General features: G+C 36.2%; 1 protein-coding gene across 3 annotated transcripts in view; it reads right to left on the bottom strand.

Annotated features, from left to right (window-relative positions):
* Positions 1-22,245, bottom strand: part of LOC149679805 (zwei Ig domain protein zig-8-like) — a 329,518-nt gene that overhangs the window by 7,595 nt on the left and 299,678 nt on the right. For all 3 annotated transcript variants that reach the window (XM_089835641.1, XM_089835640.1, XM_089835642.1), the window contains 3 exons: positions 21,494-21,790; positions 7,012-7,385; positions 2,184-2,405 (listed from right to left, as the gene is read on the bottom strand). In XM_089835641.1, the coding sequence (XP_089691767.1) occupies positions 7,255-7,385; positions 21,494-21,790 (428 nt within the window). In that variant the 3' untranslated portion in view covers positions 2,184-2,405; positions 7,012-7,254. The remainder of the gene's footprint in view (positions 1-2,183; positions 2,406-7,011; positions 7,386-21,493; positions 21,791-22,245) is intronic.

The raw sequence follows: 22,245 nt of genomic DNA, 5'->3' as shown, positions 1-22,245 counted from the left end.
AACAAAACGAACGTGTGACACTTCCCATGCAGTGCAGCAATGCTAAAATACAGGGGGTTTAGCTTCAAAACGGAATAGACTATCAAATTAACTCCAGAAGTGAAGTAAACACTACATTTCATCTAGATCATACTTATTTTTGTTGTGTAACTTAGTTTTACATAACAAATCTCTTCATTTGACTCGATACAAGGCAAGGATGCCTTAATCCTAAAATTACTGTAGGTTGACGCTACAAGCAACGCAAAGTTAATTTCAAACCCAATCTTCCATAGACACAACCCCCTTAACCTTTTCTCAGATTAAAGGCCTATTCAGACTCGACTAAAATCTTACTTCAACGTCGGTGAATTCGTGGCTTTACTCGCTTAATTAAACACGTGTCAACCAACGATTACGTAAAAGACTGGTGGGTTTAGTTTCAAAATTTTGTAGTCTGAATGGACCTTTAGAATGACCCATCTTACAAACACCCCATACTCTAAACTGCACTGTATATACCTTTAAACAAACTTAACTCTGGTACCTTTTCCGCCAAAATCAGATAATCTGGGTCTCTAAGCTGGGAGGGAGCGTTCGAGACGTAGATTGCAGCGTGGAACGTATACTTATACCATAAGTTCATAACATATGTTCCTCCATAAGTTTGTAAGGTCTGGTAACTTAGAAACTGGAGCTTGTAATTTTGAAGTGATTGAAGTAGGTCATAGATTCGAGGTAAAGCGATGTACCGCCTGGTGAATGAGGCGCTGCTGTCAAAGGCCTAATTAGTAATGCAGACTAAATAGGAGCTAGATGTAAGTCCTGCAAAATTAAATGTCCGAGTGCAGTACTTCAATTCTCGGCTAGCTCGAGCTGTAAGTCACAGGGTAGCATTGCGAAGTATTGGTAGCGTCAAACTTATCATGTAACATATCTTATCAACTTATGGTATAACGTAAGGTAATTCAAAACTCGTTAGGCTTAAGGAGAGCCGTATAGAAAGCGAGACAGCGTTGTAGAATTAACGAGAGAAACACAGAGCTGATTTTGATAAGAACACAGGATTAAAAATTATCTTTTGGAGGTTTAGACTGTTTTCCTACTCAACTAGATTCCACTTTCAAAGGCCCCCACATTAGGATTGAAGAGAACGGAATCTTTGGACAATAAACCATCTAGGGGTGAAGGGGGTTATCATTTTAGTAATAGAAGCCAGTAACTTGAAGTAAATAATATCATAGGAACAGGTTATAAGACCATAAGTTTATAAGATATGTTACACGATAAGTATGACCCTTCCTATACTTCGTAATGCTAGAGACACACCGAGAGCTAATTCGAGAACGACTAAAGCGAGAATTGAAGTACTACACTCGGTGGGTGTTAATTTTGCAGTAAATCTTCCTATTTAGTCTGCAATACTTGATTTTCCTTTTCACTTTACCTTTGAGAAAATTACTTAATGGCTTGCTTGATCCAGACTTCAAGTTACAAGCCGAAGTTAATTGACATAATATGCAAAACCTTATCTAGTATAACCTTTAGAAATCTTAGTATAAAATCAACTAGTTTTAGAATTTAGAAAGGGTTACAGAACCATGCAGAAAGACGCGCGGGGTACCATTTATAATATCCAAACGGTTTGCTTTCTAACTTATGGATGTTGTAGAAATTTATGCAATATAGTCTTTGTTTTGAGTAGAAAATCTTTTGAGATTATTCTAGTAAACTTGGTACATATTTTGATTAAAGTTTCTCTGAGATCAAAAGGCAAAGGCTTATGCAAAACATATTTAAGTTTAAGATCCTATCAAGGATTTTAGGTATAGTTCTAATGAATACTATGACAAAACAATAGTTTTTAGGTAAAAACATTACGTTTACTTTCATCTCCTAGTTCTATACGTTTAAACAGACATCTCTTTAAAATATACAGAGTGTTTCTGATAAGTCTGGTGGCATAAATTAAGGGGGATGTTTGTTCTTTGGGAAACCGATTTTGAGTCGAAAATGATCTATACTTCTATCGCCTCCATTTTGTTTGCCACAAGGGACACTGTTTTTGAGTTATGATTTGTTAAGTATTTTAGGGATGACCTCTTAATTAAATTAGAAATCTTTGTCTTAATCAGTTTCTTAAGGGGTCATCCGTAAAATAAGGTTTGGTGAGATTCATGATGAAATAATGTTATCTTACTCACCATTTTGGAAGTAGTTCGACCGCAGCGCTGCCCATCTTCAATTTCAGTATAAATTAATAAAGATGAATGTTTTGGTTTGGTTTGGGATGATGTTGAATAATAATAAACGGTTTTCTGTTGTTAAATACTTCATGTTCCAAATATTGAATCGCATGATTTGACTGATGTGTGCGTTGTAACGTAAAAATAATGCAAATTATACCCGTCATTTAAAAATAAAACCTGTGAAAGAGAGAAACATAAAAAATTGGTTAATATTAGAAATGTTTCTGTGAAAATAGTGAAACCTGGGTTAGGGGAAAAAATGGGTCATAAATCTTAGAGGAGAGTGGTGAGATGGAGAAATCTCTGTACCCCCATCCAAATTTAAAATAAAATGGACCAAAAAAAGGCTTAGCACTAAAAAATGTTAATATGACTCCTTTTATGCTAGAACCTTTGTGAAAATATAACACCAACGCTTAAGAAATACGCATAAAAAACTACCAATTATCACAAGCACGTTAAGGTTCCAAGTTCCAACGTTAAGCCTTAGTTTTGAAATAAAATAGGCCTAAAATCGATACAAAAAAGGCGGGAAAATAAATTTCCGGGAAATTGGTAAATTAGCCTAGCGCAATTTAAGCAAATCCTTCGTCACGTAGCCGGGGAACATTATTCAACTTCAAGAAACACTTAGCGAGCGCCCCTCTTCGGGACGGAAACCAACTACAGTAACAGGCAGAGAATGAACGAAAGCAGGGGCAAAAATAAATTCAATTAGAGGGTGAGGGGCAAGTTGCGTGTAGCGTCGTCCCCCTCCCCCGGTCCCCTAAGCCTAACTTCTAGAATGCGCCACTTAGGCCTACTACTACTACTACTACTGCTACTAACCAAGGCCTAACAGTCAGTGAGCGTACTGTTATAATGAAAATAAAGCCAAGGCTAAAGCTAGACAAGAGCAAGAGCAAAAGGGGGAACTTTGAATGAATTCTCTTTAGCAGTAGACGGAATAAAACCCTCGATTCTCGATTCTGATAGGCCTACTCAACCCTTTAATCATTTTTGGAGAAAGGAATTTTTCCCGGGGTTCCAAAACCCATGGGATTCCGATTCCCGGGGAAACTTAACGCATTTTTCGCGTTACCCTCTAAATGGAGGCCTAATTGGAGGGTTAGATTGCATTTACAACCGACCTAATCTACCTACTATTTCCTCTCCCCCGACCTGCTTTTTTATATTTTTCCAAACCCCGTTTTGATTCATGACTTTAGGCCTAATTTTTACGTTATTTTGCATAAGATAATAATACAACTGCAAGGGAACGGTTGAAAGTTTTGCGAGGCAGATTTTCTCAAAGGAAAGTAGCATCTCGTGCGTATTATGTATAAAAATTGGGCCCAATTCAAGGCCAAATATAATCATTGTACAGAAAGCCCACTTTAAACACCTTAAGCCTTTGTCACTGCAACCTTTTAACCTTTTCTCTAACACAAGCTGGGGTTTCCTATTGTAACCCCAAGTTTATTTTTAATTATTTCTGTCTTCATGAGTAAGCTACATTGGGGATCTATGAAAGCTCTACGTCACTACTTTAGGAATAGCATCTAAGGGGAATAGAAAGAGCTGGTCCCTTGTAACATTATTACATTGTGGTTATTCTTATATTATTCGCAAAATATTTAGTTTTTCCTAAACATTCTTTGTAATTGGATGAATATTTTGTACCAGAACTAAATTTTGGGAACTTTAGCTCTAAATTTTGACCACCCTAAGACTTGGTTACCAAACTAATAATGTCCACACTAAAAAACTGTCAAAAAAAAAAGAATAGCAATCAATTACATGAAACCTGAGATAATATTGTTATTAAAAAATACCCCATAACAAATCCTATACATGCATCAATACCCCAATAATTCTTCAATTCTAACCATGAATATTTGTAGCCTAGTCCGTTGCATCCATCCCCCTTTAGTCACATGACTAATTCAGGAAATAGTAACACTACTACTTCAAAATATAGTTCTTGATAAACTATATACATTACGCATTGTACATGTAGTACATCCCTTTAACATATATGAAAGTGAGCTTATATTTATAAAAATGTAATTGTCTTAATTAGTAATACTTAAATCTTGGAAATCAGTAAGTTACAGCTATAATTAGCAGCCATATCAACAAGTTATATCGCTTTAACTTTTGATACAGTGTCTTAATACTGTTGTACGTACAGTTCAATTCAATTCAGTTCCAAATCTATGAAATATACCCATAACAGTATTCAATATTCATGATTAAAACCAATCAATTCAAGATAACCTAACCAATAACTTTTTTCCGTTGTCAAGGGGAAAGTATAGAAGAAAATGAAAAAAAAAATCGACTTTAATCTTGGTAAAAATCAGTGCACTAAAGCCCCAAGAAATCTCTTAACGTGCTCCTAATACCAATATATCTTAGAACCACGCGTCCATTACATTACATCCCGTTCCCGGTGGTTCCATGTAATTCAGAAGCGTTCTAAAAACAATTTTGAGAGCCAAAAACCTTCCCTAACCCAACCCGACCCGACCCGACTAGACCCTGCCTGACTGGTGGTGGTGGTAACATGATGGAGAACATGCAGCCCTAACCCCGCTTCTGCAGCTTCTTAATAGAAAATTGAACGAATATCCCTTCGATGTGCAGTGCCAGCACCCCCCGTCTTAGGACTCCTCAGGGTAATAGAAAAAATACGTGACTTATATCATATGACACAGGGACGTCTTATCTCAAAAGGGACTAGCAGTGCAGTACCGTGAAAATCTTGCTAGAACCAAGGATGACACAGATTTCTTTTTTTATTGCAAAACATCACTGACTTTCCTAGTTTTCAATAACTACAAACCGACCAACAGAATGTGATCATCTATTTATTTTGACCGGTATCATAACTGGACAAAGAGTTCAATTCAGTTCATTATTGTCACAGATTTTTTTATTGCAAAAAATCCCTGGCTTTCCACGTTTTCCATGACTACCAATTACCAACGAATCAAATGGGATCCTGTATCTATTATTACCGGTATCACAACTGGACAAAGAGTTCAATTCAGTTCATTATTGTCACAGATTTGTTACTGCAAAGATCCCTGACTTTCCACATTTTCCATGACTACCAAACAACCAATTGTTATCCTCTATCTATTTTGACCGGTATTACAACCGGATAAAGGGTTCAATTCAGTTCATTACTGTCTAACTATTCCCTAATATTTGACACACATTTTAAAAATCCAAGGACTTGCAGGTACAGTGGCAACCCTGATAGTGCAAAGCACATAATGTGCCGTACCGTTATTACATATAAGTGTTGCCAGTCTCTTGTGACGTGTGCGTATCTATCAACAGACACTGAAAATCTTGTAGAATTCCGTTCGATTCAGTAATTATCATTCAGTGTCCAATTACCCGATCGAGATGCTATAATAACAAATTACTGACAACCCTTAAGCGCATGCGCAGTTGAAGTTAAGAAACGAGGGGGAAGGAAATTTCTCTTTCCCCTTTAGTGCATGCATACTATCAATATAATATTTCGTACAGTGCAGTTTTCAAGTCCCGTATAAGGTTATTATAGGGTCAATGAATGACTTTCACAAAGTGACTCTGGTTCCTCCCTGGTATGGCATAGTATGGTACTGTCCTAGAGTACCCTACAGTGCAATTTTTCTTCATGAAAATGGTACAAAGGCGTATACCACCTTATACAGTATGATATACGACGGAAACCTGACTTAAGTATTAACCTTATTAGAAATCCCCTCAACATGCACTCCAGACATGCGGCGGTGATTTGATCGGAAATATGGAGGCGATTTATGTTGTTATGTTTTGATACTAATATGCACCCCCTCTATCCTGAATTGGGCACTGATTTGGGTTTTGGTTTGTGTTACATACAGAGAGTGTAATTTTATTCAGTGCCCTAAGCGACGAAAATCTGAACTAATTTGTCATTTTGAAAGAGTAACTGTAACATGATTCTTCCCCCAACATTATTTCACATTTATTATAGCAAGGTTACTAAACCGAATCACATACGCCATGTAAATAGTGACCCCAATCATCATTACTCTATTAGCGCTGCTTAACTATTTTCCTTTAACCAAGGCGCACGCATGCGCTTGTGCGTTTTTGTTTCATCACGTCAAGACAATCAAGGTTTGTGCAGATTAATTGATTGCTGAATGGGGATTTAGTAAATACCAAACAGTAATTTTAGAATTCACCCTAGCACGGTGCCATGCTCATCTAAATTAAGCTTGATAAGCAGGAAAACAAATTAACAAAAGGGGCTCCCTCGCCTGGGAAGAACCAAGTTACATAACTAAAGTATTCAGAGGATACAGAGTGTCACACTTCTTCTATTATCCCCTTCTGATAATATCTATATTCCCATTTATTTAAATCAGGGATAGACTTAATTTTAGAAGTAGGAATGGAGAACGGTTAGTATTTACTTCAGTTATTCCGACTCATAGCCCAGTATAGAGCCCCTCCCTCCCCAACACGTAACGAAAAGTTTAAATCATATCTTATTGGCTCACTTAAACTACGTTTTAATGACGTTGCTGACGGGGACGGCCAAAAATACGTAATTCCTTTTTACCTCTGTCGCTATGACCCGCCTCTTCTTTCATACCCCTCCGTCCCGTGGAAGGGGGTTCGGGACTTTGACGCGCGACCAGATTACTCTGTTCTCCATTCCTACTTCTAAAATTAAATCTATCCCTGTTTAAATCTATCAAAATTAGTCAAACCCAACAATATATTTGAAGATAATTTAAAAGTATAATCTTACCCGTCGTAATGTAATGTTGTAGTGGTGGGTGGTACATGTTCTCGTAGTCCTCCTTCTCCTTTCTTTGATTCTTCGAATAGTCGATCTGCGTCTAAGGATGGTTGTGTTACTGGTACATGTAGTAGGTTATGATGGTATCGTAGCGGAGTTATACTGTTGTTGTATTTATTGGATGGGGGAAGTATAGAAGAAGCCAATAGAAAGGGGGGATGGTGGACGCTGGGTGGGATCGACTCGAGGTCATCACCTTTGGAAGGCCACGAAGATGAGGAGCAGAGAGGCCAGGTGCAGCACGTACGACGACGTGTGCGGACTGTCCAAGACCGCGTTGGTCAGAGGCCGGGCGTCGTTCTGAACCGCCGCTTGCTTCTCGCCTTTAAAAGATATACGGATAATTTTATTTAGCAAAAATCACTAGGGCCAAGGCTTAAGAAAAGATGGATCGAATATTATGACTCAGCGAATAACGAATAAGTTCAAAAGGAAACTCGAGAAAAGAACAGATGAAAGGAACGATAACAAATTGGCTGATTTTTCATGCGAGAATCGTAAAAGGTTATGAATTTGTTAAGGCGCTCGGAATTTTAAAAATGAAACCAAGGCTTAACAATTTATGTCAATATATATATATATATATAGACTAATTTGTCACTATATATGACGAGTGTAACCATCTATCTCGCTACGTCTTGCTCCTTGCAGGCTCGCGAGTAGAACCTCTCTTTGCTAGCTACCAACCAATCAAATCAAACTTAGAAAGACGTTGACCAGAATTATTAATAAGCGTGACGGGTAGTAAGTTCTTAAGCCCAGCCCACAAAACCCTCATATAAAAATTAACATGGGATATATGGGAGCACAATAATTCCTAGTAGCTGTATGCATTCCTAATACACCCTTTTCAAAAAGGGAGGGATGCTTGATATATGGTTGATTGAAAATTGGGTCGATTCACAAATGACGTGAGATAACTTATAATTCCACGTGATAATCGGTAGCCTAAAGAGGCACCAAATTTTTAAAATTCTAACCAAGGCTTAAGGAAATAATGTATTCACAAAGCCCCGTGACATACCACGAGACTATTGTTAAATGGCGCGAAATTGAAAATTAAGTTAGGGTAGGGAAAGCCGACATTTAGGCGAAACCAACCCCATGTTAAAACCCATAGCCCCTGTAGAAATGCTTAACCCGCAATACACCAATGTACAGAGAAAAAAACTAATAGGAGATTAATAAAAAAACTATATATACGATGGCCCGAAATTAAAGTACGTTAGGGAAAGCTGACATTTAGGCGAAACCAACCCCATGTTAAATCCCATAGCCCCTGTAGAAATGTTTAACCCGCAATACACCAATGTAAAGCGAAAAAACCACTAATAGGAAAATAATAAAAAAAAATATACGAACCAAAAATAGTGACCTAATTTTTAACTTATCGCTAATATATTTAGTAAAAGAATAGGTCTACCTCTTATCTGTTAAATAGCATAACATTAATTTTAATTTCTGTGCAAAAAAGGCGCCAAGAAACGTGAACCTTAATCCAAAAAAAGCAAAGGTTTTAGACGAAAAAATAAAAAGGAACCGCATCTACCTTAATGGCTTGGGAAAAACTAAAGAAAAATTAAGGTAAGACGTTACAAAATAAGCCTCATCATATAGAAATTCCTAAAGGCGAAAGAATTCTTTTCTTTAGCCTGAAAAAGTTTTTAATTACCGCTGGCACCTTCTAATAGGTTAGCCCATTAAAGCTTCTGACAGCGGCTAGCAAGCAATCTGAACTAGGAAGGATAAAGGATAAGTCTAATGAAAATACAATATTTCATAAATACAACCTAAGTTCATAAGATATGTTCCTCCATAAGTTTGTAAAGTCTGGTAACTTAGAAACTGGAGCTTGTAATTTTGAAGTGATTGAGGTAGGTCATAGATTTGAGGTAAAGCGACATACGCCTGGCGAGGCGCTGCTGTCAAAGGCCTAAATAGTAATGCAGACCAAATAGGAGCTAGATGGAAGTCCTGCAAAATTAATTAACCACCACCGAGTGTAGTAAGTACTTCAATTCTCGCTTCCGTCGTTCTCCCTCGAACTAGTTATCTCGAGCTGTAAGTCTCTCAGTAAGCATTTCGAAGTATAGGTAGTGTCATACTTATCATGTAACATATCTTATAAACTTATGATTACAATTAGAGAGACCCAGTTTTATCTATCTTTCTGTTAGTAACAACGTGACGGGAGTAAAATAGATTTTGGTATGTTGACAACCTTGTTTTGGGATCATTAGATATTGCTTTTAACAAAGGACTGGTAAGTTTCAAGCCCTATCTAACGTCTTTGCATCCACATTACGTCCGTCCGTTAGTTTCAATTTAACCAATAGATTTTTATGATGAGACTTGTCCTTTAAGGATGAACTCCATGAAAAACTAGAAACGCTACTTCATTTATAATTTTTTTTTTTTTTGCTTCTCTATCTTTTGTTGTAAGAAAAGGCGCGAAAAGTTGGCGCGGTTTCTAAGAATAACTTTGGCGGGAAAAGATTTCTTTTAAGAATCATTATCTTCTTCCAAACTAAGGAAGTTTGAAAATTATTATCTAAAGATGAGAGCGAAGATCGTTTAGCACACCTACCTTTTTAATTTTAATTGTTTTTAAGTGACCAACCTACCAAGGAAAGTAACGATTAAAATTTCCCTAATTTATTTTTTTATTATTTTTTTTTAATTAAAGGTTTGGCGCATTTTTACCGAAACAAATTTTTTTTAAAATAGAGAAAGGACAAATAGAAACAGCTTTATGTAACCTGATTGATTTGATTGCGTTTGGTTTGGGTTTGTTTTTAATATATCGAAAAATCTAGTTCAGAGGCTTAGTGGATTAATTTACGGCGTGAACTTTCTAGGTCATGTTTGTGTTTGGTATTTGGCCTTAATTTATCAACGTGGCTTCTCAGGGTGGAAGTCGGATTGCATAAATTAAGTTAGGCACGGTTTACCGTTCAATTTTTCGCGTGGAAAAAAAATTGTATGATTTATAAAGGTTTGCTAAACAAATGATTTGTGGTTTTTACCCCGTTTTTTAAAATAATCAGTATCTTTTTGTTTTGTCTATATTAATTTGTGTTAAAGCTTAATTTGGAAGAGCACGTGTGATTTTCGCGCCAAAATTTAAAATTCACAAGAATTTGCACGTGTTAAGACTAAATTGAAGAGCACGTGCGATTTTCGCGCCAAAATTGAAGAGCACGTGCGATTTTCGCGCCAAAATTGAAGAGCACGTGCGATTTTCGCGCCAAAATTTATGAGCACGTGCGATTTTCGCGCCAAAATTTAAGAGCACGTGCGATTTTCGCGCCAAAATTTAAGAGCACGTGCGATTTTCGCGCCTAAAATAATTCACTTTTAAATTCTATAAGAACTTCGCTATTTCTCGTTCAATTTTAACTTAATTAACCTCATTATGTAGCTCTAAATCACCTCTATCTTAATAACTAACTTAAACTCAAACAGAATAACTAAGTATAATAGCCCTAAAACGTTTAGGCAAAAATTCCAGTAAAATCGACTGAAAACAGTTTTGAACCAAACCAAACCTAAGCCTTTGCTAAAAATAAAGACGAAAAAAATAAAATATATACCTAGGCCTATATATAAAATTGTGTGTTGTGCTCGTAAAAGAATGCTGGTCCTAGCTTTTAACGTTAAAAGAGAAAGTGTTTTATAGATGGAGAAATAAGAGTCTCTAAAAAGAGATGCGGTTTTGCACCCTATATAATATACACCATACACATTTCGCCATATACACTCTCTGAAATATGGAGCTTGGAAATCCTACACTCTTGTTCTATAACTCAAGATAATGTTCCAAGGATCGGCCAAGGCCTCGCTTTCATACTTTTACAAATAGATATCTGAAATCCTTGTATCTATTTAAGTAAAATATATACTCAATGCTAAACAGGGTTCGAATCCAAAAAATAACACCCATGGGTTTTGTCCTGTATAAAACCAACTTAATATAACTCATCACTATAATCTTCAATTTTGATAGATTTAAATCCTAAAATAATTTATTTTTGAACAGTGTTTAAGACATTTATTGTTCCATCTTCAATTTATTATTATTTAATGACATATTTTAAGGTTTTTAATTGCGAATGACATTTACTACAATTCATGCAACTGCTAAATCCCGAAAAAAAACCAGAAAAAACCAAGAAAATCCAGAAAAATTCCCAATAAACCCTCAGAAAATTCCAAAAACCCAATAAAACCCGGAAAATTCCCAATAAACCCTCAGAAAATCCCAATAAAATCCCGGAAAAACCCAAATAAGACCCAGAAAAACCCAAACAATTCAACAACAAAAAACCAGGAAAACCCCAATAAAACCCAAAAAATTCAACAACATAAAAAGAACAGGGAGAAAACCCACAAAACCTCGTGTTTTTTCAAACCCTTAAAAACCCACTAAAAATATTTTCTATTAGGTAGACATCTTGGAAAATGACCATTTCTTATATCTATTGTTTTCCCTAGTTTCCCCTTATCCAAAATCGTCAGGGCCTTTGACGTGAGTGGGTCCCAAACAGCCCCAGTTTTAGACGGCAAGATAGCTTCCCATTTGACCCGTAGGGTACACGTTAGGTCCAGGGGTGACCGGGGATTGAAAAAGATCACCGCGATGCCAGTATAAGCAAAGGCCCCAAAGAGTTAGGCTTAGCGATTTGGCCGAAAAACGAAACGATGTGTGGAAAATTTCGAGAGAGACGATTGGCCAAATTTATTGTGGTGCCTCTTTTTACAGCTAGTTTGGCCCGGCTATGTTTGTTTTTCGTTTAGGATGGGCGCAGTAACTGATGGATAAAGTAAAGCGGTTCTTTTTTTTCCCCTCTGGAAGCAAAGGCCTAATTTTTCAGGCTTAGCTGCATCTCGAGGTTTATGGAACGTTTTAGTTAAAATACTTTGGGGATTTTGTTTAGCTGTCTGCTTTTGTAAATAGAGAACCCGTAGGTCTCCAGTAAGATACATTAATTCCTCAAAAGTTCTAGGCCCATTATAACTCCAATATATTTAAAAACGCAATAAATTCCAATAGTTTAGAGAATAATTTTAACTTTGAAGCTGTAGAAAATAAGCCAAATTATGATCTTGAAAAGAAAAGCTAGATAAGCCGAACCCTTGACGTAGTATATACATAACATACCATGGGAAAACGTTTATAAAACATATAGCGTAGAAGGTAATTTATACGGGAAAGAAGACAAATTCAATGATCCCGTATCCCATGGGCTTCAAAGCGATAAAGAAAAAAGAAATAGTACAAAAGAACCCTGGCGGAAGAGAGAGAAAGAGAGAAAAATGAATGAGGCTTCTCAGAGAGAGTAGGATCAAATTTGCGTTTCTAGTAAAAGGCGGCAAAGAATTCTTTAAAACCCTTACTTTATCCTTGTTATAAGCCTATCACGCATAAGTATTGGTCTGCCGTATCGGATTGAAATCGATGTGATACTATAATAAAGAGACCGTAGCGCCATCTGCCATTAAAAGTCTCTCTTCTATTATTGGAACAGAATAGACCACTTCGATCTTTTAGGCACCTGGTAGGGGGTCATGGGAGTGCGAAGAGACAGCCCTTGTATAAGGGTTGCCTACCCCACTTCTGAAATCAAAATGGTCTATAGAGGAATTTACTTCATGGGTCTAGTCAACTTACAGGTGAAGATATAGAGCTTTAGTATCAGCATTTCATATTTCGGAATGAAATAATTAAAACTACAGCGCCATCTATGTTTAAACGTTTCTTCTCAAACAGGAACAGAATAAATAAATAAATAATCTACTGTGATTTTATAGACTTCATTGCACGAGTCGGGTTAAGATACTCTTAGAAATCTAGTTCACAGTAGGCAAGGGTATGTTCCCTACCTGGCAAATTGACCACCAGGAGTCGTGCATTTCAATCTTTTAATATTTAACGCGGTAACTCGCAGAAACTCCTTTGTATTCTCTTACTAATCTAATGGAGAGTATGATCAACTCAACTAGAAATACAACACCACCAGGAGAAACCCTTTCCCCTTTTCATAAAGAAGGCGTGCTCTCATAGAACCATACTTACGGAGAGTATGATAGCCTTATGTTATTATATACATTTACGTATACACAAACAAATACGCAGACACAAAGAACAATGAAAAATTTAAAACAAAATTGCGTAGGATGAAAGAGAGAATACGTTACACGTCGAGTTAGATTGAAATAAATAGTCTTTTCGAGTTTAGATAGGGAATTTAACATGCTTATCAATTTTTAAAGGTTTCTGTTTTATCTCCCACACATTGTGTTACGAATTCAAAGTTGAGTACAGAATTCTAGAGAGAAACTGCCAAAATCTAGGTAGGTAAAAGGTTAACAATACGGGGCTGTGAGATACACCTCTCACGCGCACCTATCTTGGCGCATAGCCTCGGCAGGGATAGATTTAACTTTAGAAGTAGGAATGGAGAACGGTTAGTATTTACTTCAGTCCGACTCATAGACCACCCAGTATAGAGCCCCTCCCTCCAACACGTAACGAAAAGTTTAAATTATCCTATTCTTATTGGCTGCTCACTTAAACTACGTTTTGAAGACGTTGCTGACGGGGACGGCGAAAAATAAGTCGCTATGACCCACCTCTTCTTTCATACCCCCTCCGTCTCGTGGAAGGGGGTCCGGGACTTTGACGCTCGCCCGGATTACTCTGTTCTCCATTCCTACTTCTAAAATTAAATCTATCCCTGGCCTCGGCCTACGCATATTGCGGACCTAACCGGTTTTGGAAAGGGTACTGATGGGGATTCTGATCTCACCGACAATGGATCAAGTTCAGTTAGGCCCAATATTGACCAACTGTTCTGTTCACTCTTTAATCGATGTAGGAGTATTTTATAGTGGAAATAGATAAGTTTTGCATATATCTTCTTAATTAAACATGAATAATTAATAGGTCTATGACCTGCATTAGACTATTTCCAATTCCTTCTTATTTCAAATTTACATTAAATATATGTAATATTTACGAAAGGTAAACTCGAATCTTTTACAAAATTCACTATCGATTTGTTGATGCAAAAGATATCATTTTACTAAGGAGACGTCATTTCAATATGCAACGAATTATAGTCACTTAGCGCCTTAGTATACACGAGTCTACGCCTAAAATTCTAACTAATCTGTCATCATTTACTTCCATATCCTAAATCAGTAAATCAATAGTAACATGGCTTCCAATGTGCTAATAGACTATACCCCAACATCTTCCAGAACGATGTTGCATTGCAAACTTAAGGAGAAATTTCCTGGCCGATAATTTATTCATAAACGTCTTGGTTCAAATTGAAACGTTAATTATATAAAAGTATTGATGAAATTAATTTATAATTTTTTTTAAATGATTAATTAGACTATAAGTAACATATCATTGTTTGTATTTTTGTTCTTTGTACAAAGACACAAGAGTAATAATATTTATTATAACTTTTTACTCATAATTAAATTTTCGCTGAAACCTTTTTTGGTGCTAAAATAAAAGGATCTGTAAAGTTTTTTTTTTACAAAATTCTAAAAACCGTTTTTAAAGTTTCAAAAACAGTTCTTTTTTCTATTTAAAACTTGGGTCAAATATTACCGAGGACATCTTTTATTGGGTGAAAAAAAAAACCCATTTACTTTTTTATATTTCGATGCCTGGTCTCGTAAAATAAAGAATTGAAGAGAAAAAGTTGCTTCCTCTACTTCCGATTTTGTTTTTTCACTTCCGAAAACTCGAGTTTTTAAAAATAACTATTTTTTTTTTGGTTGCGCAATATGCCTTGAAGATGTTGGTCCATATATATTATAGTCTATATATATTTAAGAAACACTGTGGGCATTAGCCCTAAGGCGAAAAAAAATTACCCAGAACTCATTGCATGCTCTTAGCGTTGCTGGAATGTTCTTACAATTTTAGAAGAAAAATTTGATAAGTAATTATTTTTCTTTTTCCAAAGATTATATATATATAAGTATAACGGCCGCGATTTTAATGGGACCTAAAAGAAGTAAATTATCCGTTGAAGTTAAGTTGTTTATGTTAAAATTAAAGATTAGCTTCTCAATTTTTCTAATTAGAACAATAATCTACGTCCGGTACAAACCGCTGTACCTACAAAGCTGTAATATAATTTGGCAGGGACTAACTAGCAGGGAGTTAATTATACTAATCAAAACACTGAATGCTGCATGGAATAAAGGCGTGTACAAACCTCAGTTTAATATACTTCTGAGATGTAACGTGTTATTAGTATTTTTAGTTCGTTCTAGAAATATACTTGGTCAAAATTAAAACACGTGGGTACAAAAATTTAATGGTCAGTGAAATGAATAAAAATGCAAGCATTAAAGGGAAATAACTACCGCTAGATGGAGCCACTAGAAAGAAGCCTCAATTTCATATCAGCACATTTTGGAAGTCAAGTTAACTTCACAGAAATATTAGGAACATTATAATGGATTTGATATTTAATTCTTTTAAAATCGTCTGCTAAAAACAAGGCTAACATTGATTGGGTATCTGGGCACAAAGACGTTAGATGGGGCTTCAACGTTACCAGTCCACCTAATTTAGTTGGTCCGTATTGTAATACATCTTTGTTGTCAACATACCCATCAACAAGGTGGTCAACACACCTATTTTTTATGTTTTGGTGGTAAATTTTATATAAATGCTATTTAATTTGTTTTGTGGGGATATAAAGGAAGTAAAATAATTATTTTTTGTATTATGGAAATGTTTACAATGATATATCAAAAATAAAAAAATAAAAAAATAATTTTCTTTTCAAAAAGACAATGAATGAAGTGAAATGATATTTCTTGGGTTCGTTGAATAAACAATAGACCATCCATGAATTTCTTGTTTATATGATAAAAACGCTCTGTATTTTTTGTGCTTTGCGAACTTTTATACCATTTATATGTTTTTGTTTATTATCTATTTATTTAAAGGGATAGTATTGTATAAATCAATCATTAAATTTAAAATTTAAACTATATTTTTTCTTCAATAGAAAATTAAAAAAATAAATAATTTGGTGGATAGGCGTTTTCTGCTTTCAGAAGCGTTATGGTTTAGTTTAAATTAAATGCTACTACTATCCCTTTAAAAAAATATTTTTTTAAAAGTTTTTTTTCTTAAGCCTTGGCTCCCTATTTTTCTTACTCTTTTTTAGTTCGAATATTTCCCAGAATTCGTTCAAAAAATAATAAAAAAAATGGACTGAATTTTCGTTCATGAATCAGTGTTACTCGAAGAAAATGGATAGGGATATTGTATTATAAACAGTATAGGAAGCTGGTCCTAAACTCTGTACCATGGGGTGAACTTTGACCTTACACATTTAGAACCTTAAATGAAATTATTGTCATCGGACCCCAGAAGACGAGACGGCAACTTGACCCCACCTTTAAGCCTAAAATAACCAAACAAACCCAAACCTGATCTAAAATTATCCTAAATTTAACACACTATGAATACAACAAGGGGTCAGGTTGCCAGCCATTATAACCCCAAATAAGGCTTCGTTAAGACCGGGAAAACTCCAAAATGTTCTTAATAGACCTGCATTTTCAAAGGTCAGGGGGTTAAATAGAGTCAGGTGTGTTGACCACCTTGCTGTCTTAACACTGAACATTAGCGTATGTTTGTCAACAAATATTTTTAAATTACAGTATGTTTTCAAAAAATACGGACCGCCTAAATTCGGTAAAGGACTGGTAACATCGAAGCCCTATCTAACGTCTTTGCAGCACATGTTCCATCTCAACCCTAAATTAACCATACTATATTGACCTTTCCCCTTTTGAATTTTACTAAGGTATTTCCTCAGAACTTCATTTATTATTTTTTTTTTTCAAATTTTATAAAGAAGTTCCCAAACCATTTAACTCAAATAGCTATGCTCAAACAAACACCAAAAAACTCAGACGAAACAAAAAAAAAAGAAAAAACTTATATTTTTGTGATTCCAAAAATTGTGGGATATAGACTACGTTTTTTCATCTGAAGACTTGGTGAAATAAAATTGAGATTGGCTTCGAAAATGTATTTTTTCTCTCTCTCTCTCTCTCTCTCTCTCTCTTTTTCTTCTCTTTACTCTCTTTCTCTCCTTCGATTTTCGCTTTTTCCCTGAATTTATAACAACGCAATATTTTTGTTTTGTGTCCAGGACTCTAGAAAAGGTTCCGGGAAACTGGGCTTCCTGAATCTAGCTGAATTTTAAGTTAACCCTAACTTATGTCATTGAAGTTTAAATACGATGTATATTTTTAAAACACGGTGTATTGAAGTAAATAGAGAGCTTAAGAAACTTCTACAAAAACGTGTAGCGTCGAGAGTCCTAGATGTTTTTCATTTTATATTCATTAAGTTTAAATTTCAACAAATACTCCTTAAGGTGTTAAGCATAATTTTATATTTTAAAAATTAGAAAGTGCGCGACCTTTTGTCGCGCGAAAAATTTAAAGATCATATAAACCTAAATTATTTTATATACAGGGTGTTTCTTAATTATCAATAAATTAAAATTCATAATTAAATTAAATCTAAATTAATGGCTAAGGCACATACAAATATAATTACATTAATAACAAATCGCTGGAACTTGTTAATTAACAGCAACGTGTCAGTAATAAATACCACCAAAAATTAGCATATTCACTGATATAGTGCATGTTGTTGGGCTCTCGGTCTAAAACAATTCAAGCTAAACCAACCAAAATGTATCCCAAGACAACTCTTGAGTTATTCCCACAGATCACGCGATTCTCTAACAAAACGCGGTCTAATCTGCACGAGGAAGTGACTGGACATAGTGTAACTTATACACGATCGTTTAAAACAGCGGGGATTGCATACTACACAGGGTGTTTCTGATAAACCTGTCATAAATTAAGGCCAAGAAGTGATATCTAGTTTATTAGGGAGAAGGTGTAAGATGCCTAAATATTCGCGCTCCATTGTCCCAGTCCCTATTTCAAAATACAAGGGGGGACGTAAAAGGAGGCCGCCGAGCTATTTCGCCTGCCTCTCCTCAGTCGGAAAATATGACTGTAATTTTCGTCATTCGCGTCGCGCTGACGTGGGTTTTCAAGAACCAATGAGATGTTGGTTGTAATTTAGAGGCTAGGATTAACTCCGGACCTACTATACGTTTGGAGTGGAGATAAAGCTAGGAATGTGGCGAATTTATACCTTCTCCATAATAAATTAGATATCTTCTTGTTAAGGCGGAAGACAGCTTTGTCCCTGTGCCAAAATGGAGGCAATAGAAGTATAGAACATTTTCGGCTCAAAATCGATTTCCCAAAGAATATCCCCCGATAATTTATGCCACCAGACTTATCAGAAACACCCTGTATAATTTTGGCAGCCCAATATTGTTTATTATCGCGGTTAGATTAAAAAGGGGCTGGTGCATAACCACAGCTGATAAACATTGTGTGATTCCACAAATTCATAATTTCACCCCAGCCGGGTCTGTTGACTTTCGGGAAAATTGGTTGAAGTCACGCGATAATAGCGGAGCTTTAGGCCTAATACGTGAGTGTAGCTTTTAGACCAGGGTATTGTCGAAGATTAATTGGTTTTTCGTTAAAAGGAGGAGCATAAAAAGGAAATTAAATCAAGTGATTTTTACTTTTAATCGATTCTTCTACTAGTTATAAGACCAATCTGCATATAGTGAAACATTAAGGAAATATACAGGCTACGAATGGTTTTAAAATTCAAATTATTTAAATGAGAATAGATTTCACGGGTATTTTTGAAATTTGCACCTACGACCAATCACGTAACGCCCCGCCTTCTTGTTTACACAATTCAAGTCACGTGGCACGCTCTAAATCTCGCGAAATACGTTATCCGAAAGATTTAAAATTAAACTTATTTAAATAAGAATGGATTTCATGGATTATTTGAAATTTGCACCTCCGACCAATCACGTAACGCCCTGCCTTCTTGTTAACAAAATTCACGTGGTACGTTCCTATATATCTCGCGCCACGATTGTAATCTGTGACATCACGCGCCATTTTTATCAAATCTCACGTGCTAAATTTCATTCGACACGTGAATTTTGTTAACAAGAAGGCAGGGTGTTACGCGATTGGTCAGAGGTGCAAATTTAAAATTATTCACGAAATCTATTCACATTTAAATAATTTGAATTTTAAAATCATTCGGAGATAGCCTAGTATTTCCTGGATGTTTCACCAACTATGAAGATTAGTCTTATAACTAGTAAAGAATCGATTAGAAAAAATCACTTGATGTTCCTTTTCACCCTCCCTTTAAGGTGCAGTTAGGATCATGGAGCAAAATAACATTTTTATTTCTTTAAAAATATACTTGAGAATTAGGTTACCCAAGTAACTTAAGATACTGGCGTCCATTCGGTCCCAAAAACTGATTAAAAGGACCGGAAATGGATATTCTTTGATTCTACTCGTTATAGCAAAAATTGTAAGCCTATTCCTTGGACCATAAGTTTATAAGATATGTTCCATGATAAGTATGACACTACCTATACTAAGTAATGCTACCAAGAGACTTACAGCTCGAGATAACTAGTTCGAGGGAGAACGACGTAAGCGAGTCAATTGAAGTCCTACACTCGGTGGTTAATCAATTTTGCAGGACTTCCATCTAGCTCCTATTTAGTCTGCATTACTAATTGGGCCTTTGATAGCAACGCCAAAACCAGGCGTACATCGCTTTACCTCGAATCTATGACCTACTTCAATCACTTCAAAATTACAAGCTCCAGTTTCTAAGTTACCAGACATTACAAACTTATGGAGGAACATATCTTATTATTGACTTATGCTTGGACATATGACAGCTAACAAAATTGGAAACTTCTCAGATTTACAGACGGAAAACCAAAAATAAATAAAAAATAAAAACAGAAATTGGTAGAGCTATCTCTTAAAAAAAATAAGCCTGACAAGAAGGGTCTGATTACAGAGCAAAAAAAATTGATTTTGTTATAGTTCCTCCCTCGGGGTTAAGTTCCGAAAACAGAAACCCTTTGCTTCCCATAAAAACGTACTGAGAATTTCGTTAGCGAATATGGCAAGAATCGTAAGGTATAAGTTTATCATACTCTCTCTAAGTATGGCCCATTTCGAAGCTACCCCCTTATCTTCCAAGCCTAAGTTACATCGAAGTGAGGTATTTCTCTTAATGAAGCGTCCTCTGGTGGCAACTTTGCTAAAAACCAAAAACTCATCGACAACAACCATCTCTACCTGGGTATTAATAACTCTGCTTGACTATATAAGGAAAGAAAATCACAATAGGCCACTCTTCTGTTATATTATGATCTGGTTTTGGAGGAAAAACACCCTTAAAAGATGGCGCAGCAGTTCTGTTCTATTTTGAAAATAAAAAGCTCCTAAAAGATGGCGCAGCGGTCGCTATAATTTGTACAGTACGCTGCGGATACGGAAGGCCCCATGGCAGTCCCATACTTATGCATTATTGGGTTAATTGTCATAATAACTTTAGAACAATTGAGTCCCTATTTCCTACAGTCGCTCACTTAATTCTCAGGGTCTACATTTACTAGTTTTAATCCATAACCATCCGGAAATCAAATTGAAACCTTTGGTCGCAGTAAAAAACGGATCTTAGCTTTCTACTATTTATTTATTTATTTTTTTGACAAAATGAAAGAAGGTTAAGGGGTTTGCTGGAAATTTTTATCTTTGTATTTGTTTTATCAACCAAGTTTTAAAATCTGCTAGAAAATGATACGGAGTTGACGCAATAAAAATGTCACATAACTATAATAAAGAGTTAGGCCTTGCACGGTTGAAAGTTCAGTAAAATAGGTTAGTTTTAAAAATTACATAAAGAAAACTTAAGAAAATTCTGAGAAACAAATTCATTCGAGCTTGGAGCGACCATATTGGTAGTTAAAACATGGAGAAAAGAGGAAAGATGGAGTGGAAATGATGATGAGCGATCTGCGGCATGAACTGAAACTCTCCCAGTGTACCTTGCGTGCACGCGCCAACCCATCGGAAGAGGTCTTTTGTTAAGTGCTGCCGCCTAGCGCCATTGTATTTGTATTATTACTAGCTTCTATTTTAAAGACAGAGGGGGCGTCCTTTACGTTTCCGTACTGTACGACCCGAGTACGACCCTACCTAAACGCCACTAAGGATGCTGGGAGGACTTTGGTGCCGAACAAAGGCAACGTTATGGGTGGGATTACCACTCCATCCCTATCTCCTTCAAGGTTAAAACCTATTCACACTGCAGAAAACCTTTTGATCTTGATGTTTACTCATGTTCATATTGATTCCAAAAATATTATCGTGGGGTAGGTATATCTTTAAATAACGTGACGATAGAGGAAAGGTAAATGAGAAGGTTCAATGGTCTTACCTTTGAGAACATGTACCATGATGCTAGTTGCAGCGGCGTTGGAAGGGCAGCAAGTGTAATTACCGGAATCTTGAGGCTGAGCGTTGACCAAGAAAAGCCGGCTGATGGCCGAATCGCCTCCGGCCTTACGGATACTGATGTCCCCCTTTTCGGGGTCAAAGTTGATCATCCGATCACCGTGATACCAAAAGACAAAGGCCGGTGGTTCCGGGCTGTGCTCGATAATGCACGTCAAATTCAGAGCGCTACCGCCCTCGACGTAATAATCCGGACCGCCCAAGATCTTGGCTTTAGGCTCTGTGAACAAAAATCATAAAAAACAAACATTTAATCAGAAGCATATAATACTTCTCTTCTTTGAGAGAAGTGTACCACCCCACAAAGCGGCCTGGGTAATTGTAACCTGATCCTTCCCCAACATCAGAATTAACATTTATTATAGCAAGGTTACTAAACCGAATCAAGCATACGCTATGTAAATAGTTCAATTCTCATCATTACTAATCTATTAGCGCTGCTTAACTAAATTCCATCCAAGGCGCATATGCGCATGCGCTTGTGGTAATTTTTGTCCCATCCACGTCAAGTCAATCAAGGTTTGTGGATTAATTTATTACTAAGGACTTAGTAAATACCACACAGTAATTTTAGAATTCACCCTAGCACGGTGCGACGCATTTTTGACTCTCAATATTTATTGATTTCCCATAGAACCATCCCCTGTACTTGTGGTAATTTTTGTCCCATCCACG

Source organism: Phalangium opilio, unplaced genomic scaffold (assembly GCF_054372755.1).
Source record: "Phalangium opilio isolate 3A_F unplaced genomic scaffold, DU_Popi_V2 ptg000041l_1, whole genome shotgun sequence".
NCBI classification, from domain to species: domain Eukaryota; kingdom Metazoa; phylum Arthropoda; class Arachnida; order Opiliones; family Phalangiidae; genus Phalangium; species Phalangium opilio.
The sequence above is the reverse complement of the archived record's forward strand: the minus strand, read 5'-3'. Positions and strand labels throughout refer to the sequence as shown.